The sequence below is a fragment of the Pecten maximus genome, chromosome 2 (genome assembly GCF_902652985.1).
Source record: "Pecten maximus chromosome 2, xPecMax1.1, whole genome shotgun sequence".
NCBI lineage: Eukaryota > Metazoa > Mollusca > Bivalvia > Pectinida > Pectinidae > Pecten > Pecten maximus.
This window is the reverse complement of record NC_047016.1, coordinates 41,343,164-41,360,654: the sequence shown is the minus strand read 5'-3', so window position 1 is coordinate 41,360,654 and position 17,491 is coordinate 41,343,164. Positions and strand designations below refer to the sequence as shown.

The window sequence follows — 17,491 nt, the reverse complement described above, 5'->3', positions numbered from 1 at the left end:
AAGAGATATTATTGTACAAGATCACTCTCATGGGGGACTAAAAATGCTCAATACTCAAAATTTTGTTGATTCATTAAAAATTGGCTGGGTTAAGCGACTGTTTCAATCTTCAGGAAAATGGAAAACACTACTAGAAAAATATTTAGACCTAGATAAACTAATGAATATTGGAGGGAACTATATAGATCTATGCCAACAAAATATTAGCAATTCTTTTTGGAAAGATGTACTTAGGGCTTGGTCAAGATTAGATAACAATACTAATATGAAAATAGTCAAAGGGAAAGCACTCTTGCATACACCTGTCTGGCATAACAAAAATATTACAATAGGTGGTGGAACAATTTTCTACTCTAAGTGGTATGAAAAGGGTATTTATGTCATTGGTGACTTCTTTAAAGATGTAAACAACAACACTTTTTTCTCTTTTAATGAATTTACTCAAAAGTATAGCATTAACACTAACTTTTTGAAATATAATGGAGTAATATCTGCAATAAAAAAATGTTTACAACACTTTGAATTTGATTCCACTACTTATAACTTTGTATATCCAGTTTTACCTAGCAATATTGCAATATTTCTTAATATTAATAAAGGCTCGAAGATATTTTATGATATTCTAAATTCAAAGAATGACATTACTGCTAAAGGGAAAGAGAAATGGTCTAACTTACTTGATTTCAATTTAAATGATTGGTGTAGTATATATACACTTCCTTTTACAGTAAGTAAAAACTCACGATTACACTGGTTGCAATTTAGAATATCACATCATATCTTAACAACTAATTCATTTCTTTTCAAAGCCAAACTAACAAACAATCCATTCTGTAACTTTTGTAACTCAGAAATTGAATCAATTGTTCACCTTTTTTGGGAATGTGATCAAGTTCAGAATCTTCTTGAAGGTCTAGATATATTATTAGATGCATTATTTATTCCCTTTAGACTAAATAAAAAAACAATGCTTTTTGGTAAATATGATGGTGATTATAAAAATCCATCCTTTAAAGTAGATAATCAAATTATTTTGATTATAAAACAATACATATACAGAAACAGATGTCTGCATAAATCTTTAAATATCAACTCTTTACTCTATTGTATCTATGATCATTATAAAGTCAGAAAATTTTGTAGCTCTAAAAAAGGGGAAAAAGAAAAAAACAAATGTTTGGCTGAATGGAGAAAATGGGATAAACTTTTGCAGATTATGGAATAATACTTTTTTAATCTGTTTTATTGACTTATACATTACACATTTATTTGTATTAAATATTAATAATCGCATACATGTGGTACCTTCTTCTTTTGCTGGAATCCCAGTGTCTGACAATTACAGTAAATATATATAATTGAGTTAATCTACATTTTTAGTAACAAGTCTACCATCCAGTCCTTTCCTCTTTTGGCATAAATTGTGTAAAGTATGATATTTTTTTTTTTTTTTTTTTTGTACTATCTTTGAATAAAAATACTTTAAAATATTGCAAAGTACTCCCTTCCTTTTCTTCTTCTCCTTCCTTTCTTTCTTCCACTTTTCATCCTTCTTCTCTTCCTTCTCCTTCCTTTCCTCTTCTTTATGTATGTCTGTATATGTCTATATGGATTTTTGTCGTTTTGTTCAAGATTAAATAATATAAATGTTATGATTTGTATCCTGTCCACGTGTATCTGTGTTTGTTTTTATCTTATACCATTGATGTTAGGTGTGTATGTTTGTTAGGGTGAGAGGGTGAAACCATATGACGTTAAATATGAAAGGTTTTGGAAGAATATATAGTGTGAAAGCTGAACAATTGAGTGAATAGATGCAATATACATTAATTTGAATGTCAAAAAGATAGAATGTAGAGTGAGTGAGTGAGTAAGTATGTAAATGTTTCCGAAGTAAAATATATATATGTACCTATGTATAATATGCCTTGGAAAAATAAAAAAAATAAAAAAAAAATTACATACTGTATATATTGTATACAGACAACATGACATATTGTATATATTGTATATAGTCAATATTATACACTGTATATAGTGTATACAGTCAATATTACATACTGTATATATTGTATACAGTCAATATTACATGTACATACTGTATATATTGTATACAGACCATATGACATACTGTATATATTGTGTGTTACAGTTGGAGTACTGGGACACGGTGAAGGTTGGCTGTGGTATCCGGTCGTGTCCTACTTTGTACCTGCCCGACCGTGACGAAGTGTGGCACGACGCGTGGTACTGGGCGTGTGATTACTGGCCTCCGTAAGTTGATCAGTCGCTCGTTTTCCAAGTCACCTTCTAGTTATCCAGACGTAAGGCCCTTAGCATCACCGACGAGACGTGTCCTAAAAGGAAGAAACAGTTGTAGTATACAATTTAATTAAAGCGCTATTATGTTTGGATTTATACAATCATGGCAGAGCAAAATAATATAGATATGTGAAAATAACTCCAGATACCTGGACCCAGTCTAGTAATAAATATTAGCCACCCATCACACGTGCAAGGTGTAAAACATGCACAGCTTTGTATATATGAAAATTCAAAGAATCGTATGATATTAATCTGATTGAGACTTCAATCTCAATTATTAGAGTACAAAAAAATAGTTACGTCCAGGTATGTGATATTATAATGCTTTACACATCTCTTTTTCTTACATCTCATCTTTCCTTGACTAGTCTCCATTCCAAAACCCGCCCCTACCAAATTGGAAAACCCTGCACGGAATGCGTCGTCCCTGCTGGCAAGGGCATTGGGTGGATGTGTGTCGACAACACGTGTGGTAAGGTCATTGTCATCACGACAACGCTAGCTATGAAAATAAAAATGATAATCAAAAATAGCACAAATACTTTATTCTGACTAATTTCAAATCCAACTTAATTACTTTTTCATTTTATGTTTTTGATTTTCAGAGGAATGTGATGTTGGAGATCGCGGCTGCAGTAAGTAAGACTAGACATGACTCTAATTCACATTAAATATGTGTCTTTGGCATAATTTTTCCAAGATAGAAAAAATCTGATAATAATGTGTCTAAACAATGTCCAACTTTGATATCCTCTCTTCTGATGTGTAACGTTAAACAATTCCACAATAAGCTCATGTAAACACAAACAAACAACAATAGCTGGATAGAATCTTCCTCGTGTTCTATTTATGAATTAAATCTCTTAATTACATATCTTTTCAAACTGAGTATTGTATCAACAATTTCCAATTATCCTAACACTAACCCTAATCACTCAGGTATGTTACTTACTATGGTTTCTCCACGCTAGATGAGCCAGGACCATGCACGACCTTTGACCCAGACGTCAAGCCCGAAAAAATCTGCAACAAAGTGAAAGCTCATAACTACTGCAACAAGGGGACGCCTGGATATAAGTATGCCAAGCTATACTGCAGGACCACGTGTCAGTAAGTTGTCATGATTATAAAATATACACAATTAATAAATAAGCTAGAAAATATCGTTTAACAATAATACGAGGATGTTATTCAACTTCCAAGGCATCAACTATCGCGGAAGGCCATTTGAAAAATAGCTCGTGTAAAAGAAATACAACAGCTCGTTATGTAACCTATATAGCTACCTCTATACGTTTATCATATAACTGGTCAGGCCATAACGGCTATGACGTTATATAATTTATAATTACAGTCGCACGATTGTCTTTGTAGATAAAAACATATAGTCACCATTCCTGTCTTGTATGGAAATTAGATTGAGCTTTTATTTAGATTCTCATATATATATATATAAGTTAAGTTTTAAACAGAATCTTACACCGATACGCCACTTACCTCAATCTATTGAACGAGTTGACAGTCACTCCCTTTTGACTGAGCCACTTTCACAATCTCTCTGAAGGTACATTCTCAAACACGAAAGAGAGTGACACTTTAAGTAAGGTCCTCTTTATGAATGTCTATGTGAAAATGGGATGGCTAAGACTATTAGCGTACCTTTTTTTTCTTTTTTCTTTAGTTTAAACAATAATTGTACTAACATTCAAGTACACACATCACAATACAAATCAAAGATTGTCTTTTGTATTCAAGGTTCTGCCGTGGTGTACCTGAAGCAATAGACACCGCAAAATGATTTCGAATCGACCACCTGACCAAAGACTGAGCGGAGAATGGCATCACGTGACTCTCAAACATTCTTCAATCAGATAATAATTCGAAAAAAATACTTTGGCTAAATTGCACCACTAGCGGCGATCGAAGATAGATGTCTGGATTGTTTAATTACTTTTGTGACAGAGACTGGCAGTTTGATAACTTTCAGGGCCCAGTTACAGTACCTGTAGTAGTAGTATCATTTTCAAAATATTTTTTATCTTGAAAAATAAAAGATAGCTATGAATTGTGTAAATATTTGATTTTGAAGAGTTGTCTTTCCTGTTTTTGTTTTTTGTTTGTTGTGTGTGTGTGTTTTTTTTGTTTTTTTTTTGGTTTTTTTTTTCTTTTCTATTTAACAACAAACAATATCTTCAAAATACCATTCGTATACGGAAATGTATATTTGATATACATACATTAACGGCTCCTATTAACGGCTCCTCCAACCATTTTTAGAATTACATGTACTTTACAGGGAGAGGATATCATAAACTGATGAATAATTATCCATGTAAAACATCGTGATTTAATAGTACATGCTCTAACAGTAGACCTTACAGAGAATATTAAATTTACTCATTCAAAATGCATATTTGAATAAGAAGTAAAAAATATCGTTTGTTTGGTACATTCTGATCAACCTTCTACCCTTAAGTTATACATTATGTATGTCATTCTGAAAAACAAATAGAAAAAAAGCATATGATTGGAAAAAGTAGATATTGGAAACATTTTATTACTATCATCTATTGATGAACGGTATAATATTAGCATTCTTTGAAATTACATTGGATAATTATAAAACATAACTAACCATCATCGCTAATATCGCCGGATATCCACGGTTGACTGTACACTTTGAAACAAAAATCCGAAAAGGGGGGGGGGGGCTTCATTCGCTATCGTCCTCATACGATCCTAGCTATGTTTCGTAGATGTGGAATCTGTGCCAAAAAACCTGTGGTAATTCCAATATCTTTTTCTCTGAGTCAACAAATTCCAATGGTTGTAATTAAATTACTTACCCCCAGGACACCCCCAATCCCCACCCCCACCCCCCTCAACATTGCAACATTTAGGGTCTTAAATATTTCCTTTCCTCCCGGTCTTCTCATACTTTGTTTTTCCTCTTTGGGTGCTTCATTCGCTATCGTCCTCATACGATCCTAGCTATGTTTCGTAGATGTGGAATCTGTGCCAAAAAACCTGTGGTAATTCCAATATCTTTTTCTCTGAGTCAACAAATTCCAATGGTTGTAATTAAATTACTTACCCCCAGGACACCCCCCAATCCCCACCCCCACCCCCTCAACATTGCAACATTTAGGGTCTTAAATATTTCCTTTCCTCCCGGTCTTCTCATACTTTGTTTTTCCTCTTTGGGTGCTTCATTCGCTATCGTCCTCATACGATCCTAGCTATGTTTCGTAGATGTGGAATCTGTGCCAAAAAACCTGTGGTAATTCCAATATCTTTTTCTCTGAGTCAACAAATTCCAATGGTTGTAATTAAATTACTCGCTTATGTGTAGTTAAAGTATTCATCATTTGGTGTAGGCTATAGCTGCCAGAATTCAGATAATTTTCGTAATAAAAATATGTTGTGCAGTAGAACTGCAAATCTTAATTGTCACATTCTCTTACCCTGAAAGCTTGTATGTCATCACCGAAAGTCTTCTTTCCAGCGCTTATTACACTTGACATGTCATGTATGCATAATACAAAAACTGCCCTACACATAGGGCGTCAGAATTATACCTGCTGCCTCAACTAGATGATCGTAAAAAGAGACAACTGATCTTCCCTAGACACTGCCTTGCCATTGACCTTTAGTGGAGCAGTCGTCCCTGTGAGAAAGGCTCTGTGTCCTGTCACTGGTCGAGACACACCATTCAAGAGTCTAAAAATATGGCATTTTCAACTCCTTCTTAGCGCTTAATATTTTTAGGAGTATGACGACTGGTTCTCCGACAGGTTTGATATCCTGCTGGGTATCTTCGGTGGTATGTTTCGGTGAGGTAGCACTATAAATATACCGCAGCCTCCCAAAACACGCACACACACCATACCCATCATCTCTCACAAAGACGAGGCTGACCTGAGATAATACAAAAAGAAGTGGCGCAAGCACCGTTCCCTGTTGAATGCCACTGAGTACGGGATTTTTCCATTTCACAGCGATTCTTAATTTCATACCAAGCAAGAAGACCTTTATCCAAGACGCAATTTTTGGGGGGGTTATATATAAAAACAGAACACAACAGAAGTTTTTTGACACTATGATGCATGAACAGCATACATACATGTACATGTATATGCAATACTGCCGATGGGGAACTGTAGAACTTAACATCCAACCTTTGTCAGACAGACTTCATGGTCTATAGTTGGAAGTCTTCTTTCAGTCTTCTGTTTCAATATTGCCGATATTTAATTATACGCTGTAATTCAATAATTTTCTTTGCGCTCCCGCATTACGTTAACTTTCTAGTATCGATAGAATTGTTTTATATATGCATGTATTTATTGAGTCTGCATATCAAATTTGAAAGAAGAAACAAGACATGGATAGACAGTAGTAATTTTCGTCGCCTTTATTAAGTAATGGAACCAATAAAGTAAAGAAAGAAAGAAAGAAAGAAAGAAAGAAGTATTGTTCTCTGAATCCGTTGTATGGGCTCACACAACTAAACATTTTACTGTATGTTATTACTAGAGACTCAATCCCTTCATTCGCTCATCTGAAGTTCAAATGATGTGAAATCTATATGGAATTAAAGGGTGAAGTGTTCGCTACCTGATAAATGGTGTTAATTACTGTATAGGTTTAATGGTTTAACTTCATATAAGAGCAAACGAATACTCTGACATTTACAGTGCACTGGGGATATCCCCAACCCGGAGAATTCCTGCCTTTTTACGTCATTTTGTTTTTAGTAAGGATTTTTTACATTATTATTTTCAAATCTCGATGCCCTATACTCTTTATTCTCATTGATAGAAAATACCAATTCTATATGTTATTTGGACTTGGTTCAATGTAATCTCTGTTTCCGTCTGAAGATCATGCCCATAAATTAAGTTCGTTCTCCAGCCTACAAAGCCGATAGAATCTCAATCATCATTATAATTAATGGTCTCAAAATAGTCACAATAGAGTTATCATGCAGAAATAAAGATAATTAAGACAAGTCTTAGTTTTGATTTTTTCCATCATGCAATATAGTTTTATTTCAATAGATACACTGTATATGCGCATATATAGGCCATTAATAGCAACTTCGATCTGAATTCCAGGCCTAGGGAGACATTCATTTGTGTAACATGTGACATAGTTTACTAGGTTTTGCAGTAACATTTGAAATCCATTTCTATTTGTTTTGAAATAAAAGTGTAGCAGCCAGACCGGGGTCCTGGGTTCGAATCCCGGTCTTGCTGCTAATGTTGCTCCTTCTCCTGTTATAAAAGCAAACAAATAAATAAACAAAAACATTAAAACAAAACAAACACGAAATATCTCCAGAAAAGATAACCGACAAAGACGAAGATATTGTACATTTTGGAATACACGTACTTATTTTCTTTTTGTCAGAAATTAACAATTCATCAGACTCGTGGATAATTGAAGATCGGGACTTTGAGGGAGAAATATAGAAACAGCTTCTGTAAAGCGTCATATCAAACTAGACAATGTAAGTTCAAAACCTTATTATTTTATACGTTTCACTGGTAACAAGAATGTGTTATTTATCTTTATTTCTTAAATCAGCCGTTCAGTGTCAACTTCTAGGGCCTTTTCGTTTATGCGGGCAAACTGGTTCGTCTATTTTTTAAGTGTAATATTTCAAGCATATATATATCGATATTGACCGACCTACATATATTAATGCAGGCCTTGAAAGTCCTTGTAAAAACTCTTCTGAAAACAACAAAATATCACCAGGTCTGTACTTTCAAAAACGAACAACTCTGGCCTAACCAGTCCGATAGTCAGGGCTTACATATACAGGCCCTTTTGGCCCACCCATGGGAACTCTCTAGTTTGGAGATAAGAAAATGTATAGTTCCCGCGATTGTAAACATCCGACATACGACGTACATGTGCAATGAATTACTGTCCAGAGATAGCGGTATTACAGTCAGCACTGCTGCTGACAAATAAACAGGTGAGTTTAATATGAACGAAAGCAAAACCATGGAAGAACGTAACTAATCAGCTGGCTTACTGACACATACAGGGCCTCGAGAATTAGGCTAATGTGCACTGCAGGGAAACCACCAACTTGCGTAGGCCTACAATGGTAACAATACCCAAACCACAGGTGCCTGACTCGTTTTATAAAATAATAACATATAGAGTACATATAAATGAGAAATTAAAACCCGGCCTGCTACACATGCCTAAGCTGTTATGAGTTACTCTATAAACTGTAATGTCATTTGAATATTAATGCTGATGTTGCTGAATCTAGATAGCCTAGAATTGTACCACAGTGTTGAATTGTGTTTTCTCCATAATTAACCCATTCTACTTTTTCTCTAAACTAGCGCTATAGGGTATTGTGACAGCTAGTTCTCTGGCGCTACCTCGAATGTTGATATATTTTATTAGAAAATTTTACTGGCATTGCTAGTTGATAAACAACAATTAGAAATTTTAATTATTGTAGAAAAAATGACTTAAACAATTAAGCCGTTGAGGTGAAAAACAAAAATAAACAAAGCCCAGGCTCTGAATCCGGGCCCATATACATTCTCTGTATAAGCTCAGGTTCGCTCAGGTTGCACAAATTGATCCCATGCTTCCACATTTTCATATATAGTAGCAAACTCTAGATCTGGCCCCCACAAGACTTGGTGCCAGGCCTAGGGCTATTGGGAATACTATCATGATGATATTTGTTCAAGAGACAGTTCACATGATCACAGTGACAGCAAGAAAATGTATTGGATTTATTAGTAATGAATTACAAGATTGGAAGGAGTTTAGAATCTCAGTTGAATTAAATAGATATTATAGGTTGTATCATTTCAATTTACAGATTGGAGTGAAAGTAAAAGTGAAGACTTCCAAATCAGATATTGGGCTATGTGTGTCTGTCTTACATGGGGCAATACAGGAGATTTGTGGTGGTCTAGAAGAGGACAGAGACCAAAAAGAACAGGTAATGTTATATACAATGTATTGTATGGTTCCTGCTGGAGACAGTTCAGGAGATTTGTGTTGGTCTGGAAGAGATGAAGCGAGATGTGAGGTGCTGTACACACATGTATAAATGGAATATAACATTGGGGTCTTAATGAATGTTTTGGAATAAATATATGTATCTCAGTGATCGACACAGATTTTAGGTGATACTGCAGATTCATATTCTCCTCATGAAAATCTTATAAATCACGTTTTCATATATGAAATACCGGTTAATATAGTTACAAATTCATAGTAATTATTGTAGCATCCTTGAGGCATTTATACGAAAAGAGGAGGTTGTCTTTTGAGGCATTGAGATCAGCTAGAGTTCAAACTGGGAATAATTTTTCCAAATCATTCTTAACTAACATGATTTTTCCATAAGATCAGTTGAAATAAATTTTGTTTAAAGCTGGTGGGCATAAAAACAAATAAAATAGCTTTGCTCTGAAGGGCTTTTGATGGTATATTCAAGTTATTAATACAGGCATATATGCATCTTTCCCTAAAAAGTTATTTAAACATGCGCCTTATTTTGTACTTATGTATACAAGTGGCAACATATACGTGGTACAACGTTAATATTTCGAGATTACCTGAATGCAACCTTTTTTGTGTCACAGGAAACATGGAGTCGCCAGTTATTCCTAATTCTCCTGTACAAGGTGATATCCACACACTACAGAGAGGACAAGTCAGCAGTGAAACCAGGGGAACTGGTGGATAAAATGGACGCCCTGTGTTCAGTACTACCACCAGTCAATAAGACCGTGTTCCTGGAAGTGGTCAAACGTTGTGGCTGGTTTCAACTGTTCTTTGATGTGAGTACCGTAAACCCTGTATGTAAAATTTTTTTTGTATTTACCGGTACTATACTGACACCAGAGTAGGAAATTCAGGTTTTCCCTGAATAGATGTGTCCAACCTTTCCAGAGGGAGATGGCCTCATACATATATCACTAAATAGGATTCTGAAAAGGGGATTCATAGGAGATGTTTGATGTTACATTACAAAAAGCAAAGCATCAACATAATATTTATGTTCAAGATAGAGTTAGAAAAAAGAATTCCTCCTTGTTACAGAATTTTCGAGACAGATTCTCGCCAGGCAAGAAATACTTAGCAATACTTGTGTTTACATGGCAACTTAAGAATCCCACCTTGGTTGAGAACCACTTTCCTCTCACTGCTGTTTAAGTGAGAGGGGATGAGATCCCCTAATCCCATCACTATCAGGTTCTACCAGGCATTTTCTATGACGACATGATGACAGCATCAAACAAGCATTCATTACACTATAGTAGAGTTCACATCTAATTGGTACCCAGGTATTTCTTTCTAATGTTGGATTGCTTACCTTTTATTTCTAAATTTATTATAATAAATTCTATACTGAATGCAACAAGAGTCCTACTGGGCTGTATAGGATGTTTACTGGTCTAAGAATAGCCCTTAATACTAGTTATATTATAACAAAAAGATTCAGATTTGCTATAATAATGCATTTTGTTTTATTTGCCAATCTCACTTCCCAACTGTATATAGAAACCCCTTTTTTATCTTGACAATTTCTCAATTGACATATAAAGTGTCTTCATTCTAACATTGTTGGACTGTTGGGGTAAGTATGTCTACAGATTAATGTATACAGTGTTTTCATTTAGAACCGGTCGCCGGCCAAATTGACAGGTTAGAATGGTGTTTTGGCCGGTTCAAATGACTTAATTCACTTTTTTAAAAATGTCTAAAAACATATTATCGTAATCCTCAGATACATGTATACCTGTTACTATTCATTTGTAGCCTTTTACAAATGTTTTTATTGAAAACCCTGTGTATATGTCTCATTGATTTATTCTGTTGTCCTTTCAGAGTTTGATATCGGTCCAGGAAGATGTTGCCAGGTCTTTGCTGCGTGACACTGTCAGCCATATCTGTGAGGATGGAATTGATAACAATGACCTTGTCTGGGGAAAACTTATCATTGACTATTTTGTTGGTACCCTTGTTACTTCGCCCAGGACAACTGGTAGCCATAGCAACAAAAATGAAGCTAACCAATCAGACAGTCTGCAAGATAAACCAATGAAAATGCCCAGTCAATCAGCAGGATCCAATCAAGTGGAACTATCCAATGGAGATGTCTGTATTACAGAAGGATCAGCTGCAACAAGTGATCTGGAAAGTGTTGTTTGTGGCTTGATGACACTTACAGAAATGTGTCGTGCCTTAAAACAGATTATGATCATGAATTGTCAAAAAGTCACAGAAATTAAAACAAAAAACTGTCAAAATCTGCCAGAAGTTGAAAACCAGCAGCAGACTTTTCGTGAGTTGTGTCAACTCATGCTTCTAGGTGTTTGTTTCTCTCCAAAATCTGCAGACAAGTTCAATCAGATTTCAGATTGGATAAAATCAAATTTATTTGGCAGTGACGTTGATGATCAGATTCAGAACTTACCTTCTCAAGCCTTGGGGAGATACAGCTGTACTGCGGTAGTAGAACAAGATACTGGACTGAATTCTACATTGAAGGACGCTCCCAGTGCTGAATTCCCTTGGAAGTGTTGGATTAATAAAATCAAATATATTCTTACATCAGAAACAATCAAGAATATATTGACAAACACAGACAACAACCAGCTATCTGAACCAATACTTTCATTTTGTAGCTTTGTTCCTTTAGTGTCAAGAGGAGCAAATGCTGGAAAGATTGTGTCCAGGTTTATAAAACTAGGATGTTCACCAGAAAGAGTCCTGGGTATGGCTGTCCAGGTACTACGAGATATCCCAGAGTCGTGTTGTGGACAAAATATGATTCTCAGTCCAGAAGACAATTTGTCATTGAGCAAAGATTCAGAGTTCGTTGTTGAAAGTCTTTGTGATGTACTGAAAATTTCCAGTCCAGATGTCAACAGACAAGTCAGTTATACAAGAGATTGGTCGATGTCGGCAATTTTGTGGAGGATCGAAAACCGACAGCCAGGTTATACAGGTACAGTGATATACCACACAGTTTCTCCTGTTAGATAGTTCAGCTGACATGATGTTTTCAGAAATGATCCATTTACATTTGGACAAAGCGAAGGGCTGTTCCAGGAAAACATAAATGGGACAGGGGATTTAAGGCACCTTGAAGATAGGGGACCCACCTATGGAAGCAATTTAAAATTTTGATATCCACTTTTTTTGCAAATGGTACCCAGCTGGTATAGAAGCAATTTTAATGTAAAGAAATGGTACAAATTCATCAAATACACACAAAACAGAATCAACTTATAGATGTGATTTCAATTTTAACCAACCCCACACCACATGTAACTTATTAAAGTGCCTGTTTCCCTGGAACAGCCTTTGATAAAATCAGTGAAACATATGGGAGATCATTTATCCTTGCCCTGCAATAAACTCAGCAAACAAAATTTGAATTTTAATAGCAAAGCTGTGCCTTTAATTTGGTGTTAAAATTATGAATAGCTGGCCTGTGTACATGCAGTTAATGTTAATACATACATTGTTCAAATTTATTATACATTTCAGATGGTTTGTTAAGACTTCTGACAACTTTTGATTCTGAGGTTTGGTCCAATTTGAGGTAAGAGTAAATATTAGTATTATATATATGATATCATATTTACACTGATAAAGGATCATAATATCTCAGAAGAAATCAAGTTTTATGTCATTTATGTCGTGCGTATGGTCAAAGTCACTTACTATATATAGCGGGAGCCAGGAGGGGATATTTGATGCATAAGAGGGTAAACAGGGTAAGAGAAAAATAATCATTCACCCCCTTGGGGGTGATAGAGGGGAATCTCAAACCTCGGGGTAAGATACTTAAAGGGGGTGAAAGATTCTATTATTCTCAGACGAGTTCAAGTTTCAATGCGTTTCTGTCAAGGTCAAAGTCACTTACTTTTTTAGCGGGAGGAGACATGTATCGCTTTAAGCAATACCCAGTATGCTTGTTATGTTGCAGTTTGATAAAAACCATTCAAGACAATATGGCCGCCCTTATCACTGATGATGTGATGCTGAAGTTTTATGAGCTTGTGGCAAAAATGGCTGATGATATGGATCCTGATTCATTGTGCCAGCTCAAAGAGGTAAACAGTTTCTAAAAACCTTGCTGATATAATCTTTTAGAAATTCTTAAAAATTATTGTGGTAAGCCTTTTTACCATTTACATTTGTCCACAATACCTTCATATACATATCGTCCTGTTATAAAATGTTTAAACAAAAAATGATAAAAAATAAAACAATTGTGTTATCAAATGATATAGATAAAATACTCGTGTTATCAATAGTATGGAATGTTTTAGGTCTTTGTGAACATGATTTACATAATATGAAACACAATATGAAACACAATGATATAAAGGGAAAATTATGGTGTGTCCTATATTGACAGGAAGATAAACATGATTTTAAAGCAAAAATACATCCTGTGTCAAAAATAATAAAATAAATCATGTTGTTACAGTTGGTGCTGGCTGGTTTTAGTTGCCTCCCTTGGACTGTACAAGACCAACACATTGCCTTGGTGTACTCCTCATATGGACACTGGCCCCGTCATCATGGCCGTCAGTTGGATGGAATTATCACTGCAACACTCAATAAACTCACCATGGAAATCAATGAAAACGAGAAGGTATCGAGATTCTGGGAGTATGAGAACTGCTCTGATCTATTATGAACGCCATCGACATTGTATATCAGATAAACAGATAGAAGAAATGTTTATGTATCTGCTTTTAACTTTGGAGACTTCTCCTTGGAGCTGTCATTTTTTGGGGTTGTTTTTTAAAGTTCACGAAAACTAAAACCTTTTTAGCTCTTTAAGACTAATTCCATAAAATCATTGTGATTGGAATATTTAACAGATAGCTTACTGTTTATCTGTGGATTTGTTGTCAGTTTTTCTATATTCTTGTACTAAACAGTAATGTGTAAATAATGTACAGTAGTGATGTGAATCAGTTTCATACGAAAGCCGGTTGAGACCATTTTCGTAGAAGAAAATAAAAAATTCGCGTTATTACGCGATAGTTTCGCGATATAACGCGTTAGTTTCGCGTAATTACGCAAAACTAACGCGTTATAACGCGAAACTAACGCGTTATATCGCGAAACTTTCGCGTAATTACGCGAAACTAACGCGTTATATCGCGGAACTATCGCGTAATAACGCGAAACTTACGCGTTATTACGCGAAACTAACGCGTTATATCGCGAAACTTTCGCGTAATTACGCGAAACTAACGCGTTATATCGCGTAATAACGCGAAACTTACGCGTTATTACGCGAAACTAACGTGTTATATCACGAATATATATAGATAGCTATAAGAAGTATCGACTACTTTTGAAGAGTATTGACATGAGGCACGACAGTTTAGTGAGATTTTCTTTTGAGCTTGGCCTATCCCAAGCTGAAATTTTGAGTTTTTTAACAAAAGTGGATAGTGTTGTTTTCAGCAATTCAACACTTAAACGATATTTGAAACGATAGTGTTTAACAATAGGGAAATTAGTTCTCGGATATATCCGATGTTGCATTATTCATTCTCAATGAATTACAAAATTCTGGACAGAAAAACAACTTCGTTCTCACCCTCCATCTTTAGAGTCATTATCTGATTCTCTGAAACCATTTCATAATCTTATAGAACCTGCTGCGCATAATAAAGCAAAACTTTCGTGATATTATACAATTATCGACCTGTTTTCAGGTGAATATTATGATTGATAAACTCGAGAAAATGATATTTCCCGAGGCCGAAGGTCATCGTGTTCACCTGAAAACAGGTCGATAACTGCTTTATTATATGACAAAACTGATACATTTTCATATTACAGAATGATTATCATTACCTGTCATAGGATTGAAAAAATAATAGTGATCGACCTGAGAAAAGTTCAAAATGACAATTAATAAGTCAAAGTCAACAATGAATTTTAACTATATTATTTATTGTTACTTAAAATTCAACAAAATGTAAAAACTAAAACATTTAAGAATTCAGTCTATTAAACTCTGTCCGGGAGCACGTACCTACATGTACATGTAAGCATACATTTTTGACGACATGGATAGTTGGAAATTCCCTTGTTACTATATTTGGGTGCGTAATCGAGTTGTTGGATTGTTATGTCACCCTGGATTTGATGTCAAGGATTGCGGAATAGGCCCTGTTATTATATTTGGGTACGTACTTTACTATTTGGTGATCATATCACTCTGTAGCGAGAGGGGGCACGGACAAAAGCCCCCGTGGACATTAGCCTCTAGGACAAAAGCCCCTTCACACTAATCAAAACGTAGACAAAAGCCCCTTTATAAAAATAAATATTTTTTATTGATTTGAAAAAAAAATTCATTGTCTGATTTTAGCAACGGTTATATTGAGTTAAATTAAGTGCTATATATACAAATATGTAAAAGTGACTTCAGTCACCAGTGGCTTCTGCAATATAAACAACCGCTTCAAACAACAACTTATTGAACTGTTGTATTAATTTATTTTTATATTATTTCTATGATTTCCTAAAATTACAATAATTATATTATAATTTGAGACACAGATATTGAAAAAGGAGATGTTTTAGGAACCTGCTGGCACCATGTAATCGGCGATTATTGATGAAATACTACTTGTATTATAACATCACTATTTACTATTAAAAATACAGATTTACTAATAGTATATAAAGTATACCAACTAAATTTATATAGACGGGGCTTTTGTCCGTGGGTGGGGGGCTAAAGTCCAGGGGTTGGGGTCGGGGTGTTTTGTCCTACACTGTAGCACGGCTTCGGGGTTGATAATAATATTTGTGCAAAGTAAGAATGTTTAGAATTGGCTAATCAGGAAAGGGGGAATATCACAGTCATATCATAGCCTAATACGCGTTAGTTTCGCGTAATTACGCGAAAGTTTCGCGATATAACGCGTTAGTTTCGCGTAATAACGCGTTAGTTTCGCGTAATTACGCGAAAGTTTCGCGATATAACGCGTTAGTTTCGCGTAATAACGCGAAAGTTTCGCGTAATAACGCGAAAGTTTCGCGATATAACGCGTTAGTTTCGCGTAATTACGCGAAAGTTTCGCGATATAACACGAATTTTTTTTTATTTTCTTCTACGAAAATGGTCCCAACCGGCTTTCGTAGTTTCACTCTCAGAATCAATAATATGTAACACAAAATCCATCGATAATCAATTTAAATCTGTTTTCTAAATTAAGCAGAGAGTTTCCCTTTTGTAGAAAATTTACATGCATCTCATTGAAGTACATTCATTTCACCTCCTGGCTTTTGTTATCAATATCTTCACAAACACATACAAAGTATTTAGCGATTGTTAATTCGTTTAAATCTCCTTAATCACTTGCAAATGACCCTTGCAATTGTATATATCTGTAAAATATTAGATGAATACTTTTTGGTTTGGTAACATCCCAGAAATATGCTAAGCTAAAGCTGTACAAAAACACTTCGAGAAATTTTCGATTAATTGACTTTTTAAAATTACCATTGAAGATCGGTTTTATATCTTTTTTTTCAACCAATTTTCTATTAGTTTTAATCACCAGCCAACCACAGTCTTTTACGATACAATTTATGATATGATCGAAGTTTAAATTGTATGACATGTATACATTTTTAGGTCGTATCAGAGTTATGTCAGCTCGCACTACAGGATGTTGAGACTGTTATCAAAGGCATTGTGGGAAGGGCAGCTAGCAGTGCACAACAAGCCGAGATAGCTGTCAAGGTTTGTCAAAGATATAGTCACCATTTGACCAAATAACTGCTTTAGAAAGCAAAGAGAAAGGAAAGTATTTCATCAAATGTTTTAATCCTAAGCTAAATAGACTGATTCAAGATTTATCTTCCTTTCATATATTGTGACATCAACAAATCTATGACATCATCATATGCTATTGTCTTTGTTACTATGTAACCAGAGTTGAACATCTGAAGATCAACTGAAAGCGCAAATGCTTAACAAAGATTTTGTAACTTTTTCTGTATATTAATATATACAACGTATACATAATATGGAAGAATAATGAATATACCTCGCCTGTGCCAGGCTTCAAACTAGCGACCTTTCACTCTCAAGGCAAACATCCTACCTGGGTAA

General features: G+C 35.0%; 1 protein-coding gene across 1 annotated transcript in view; it reads left to right on the top strand.

Annotated features, from left to right (window-relative positions):
- Nucleotides 1–8,209: 8,209 nt before the first annotated feature.
- Nucleotides 8,210–17,491, top strand: part of LOC117322105 — a 29,382-nt gene continuing 20,100 nt past the window's right edge. Inside the window, exons 1-8 of the mRNA XM_033876862.1 lie at nt 8,210–8,311; nt 9,188–9,310; nt 9,960–10,157; nt 11,209–12,331; nt 12,877–12,931; nt 13,319–13,445; nt 13,826–13,993; nt 17,012–17,119. Of these exons, the coding sequence (XP_033732753.1) occupies nt 8,252–8,311; nt 9,188–9,310; nt 9,960–10,157; nt 11,209–12,331; nt 12,877–12,931; nt 13,319–13,445; nt 13,826–13,993; nt 17,012–17,119 (1,962 nt within the window). The 5' untranslated portion in view covers nt 8,210–8,251. The remainder of the gene's footprint in view (nt 8,312–9,187; nt 9,311–9,959; nt 10,158–11,208; nt 12,332–12,876; nt 12,932–13,318; nt 13,446–13,825; nt 13,994–17,011; nt 17,120–17,491) is intronic.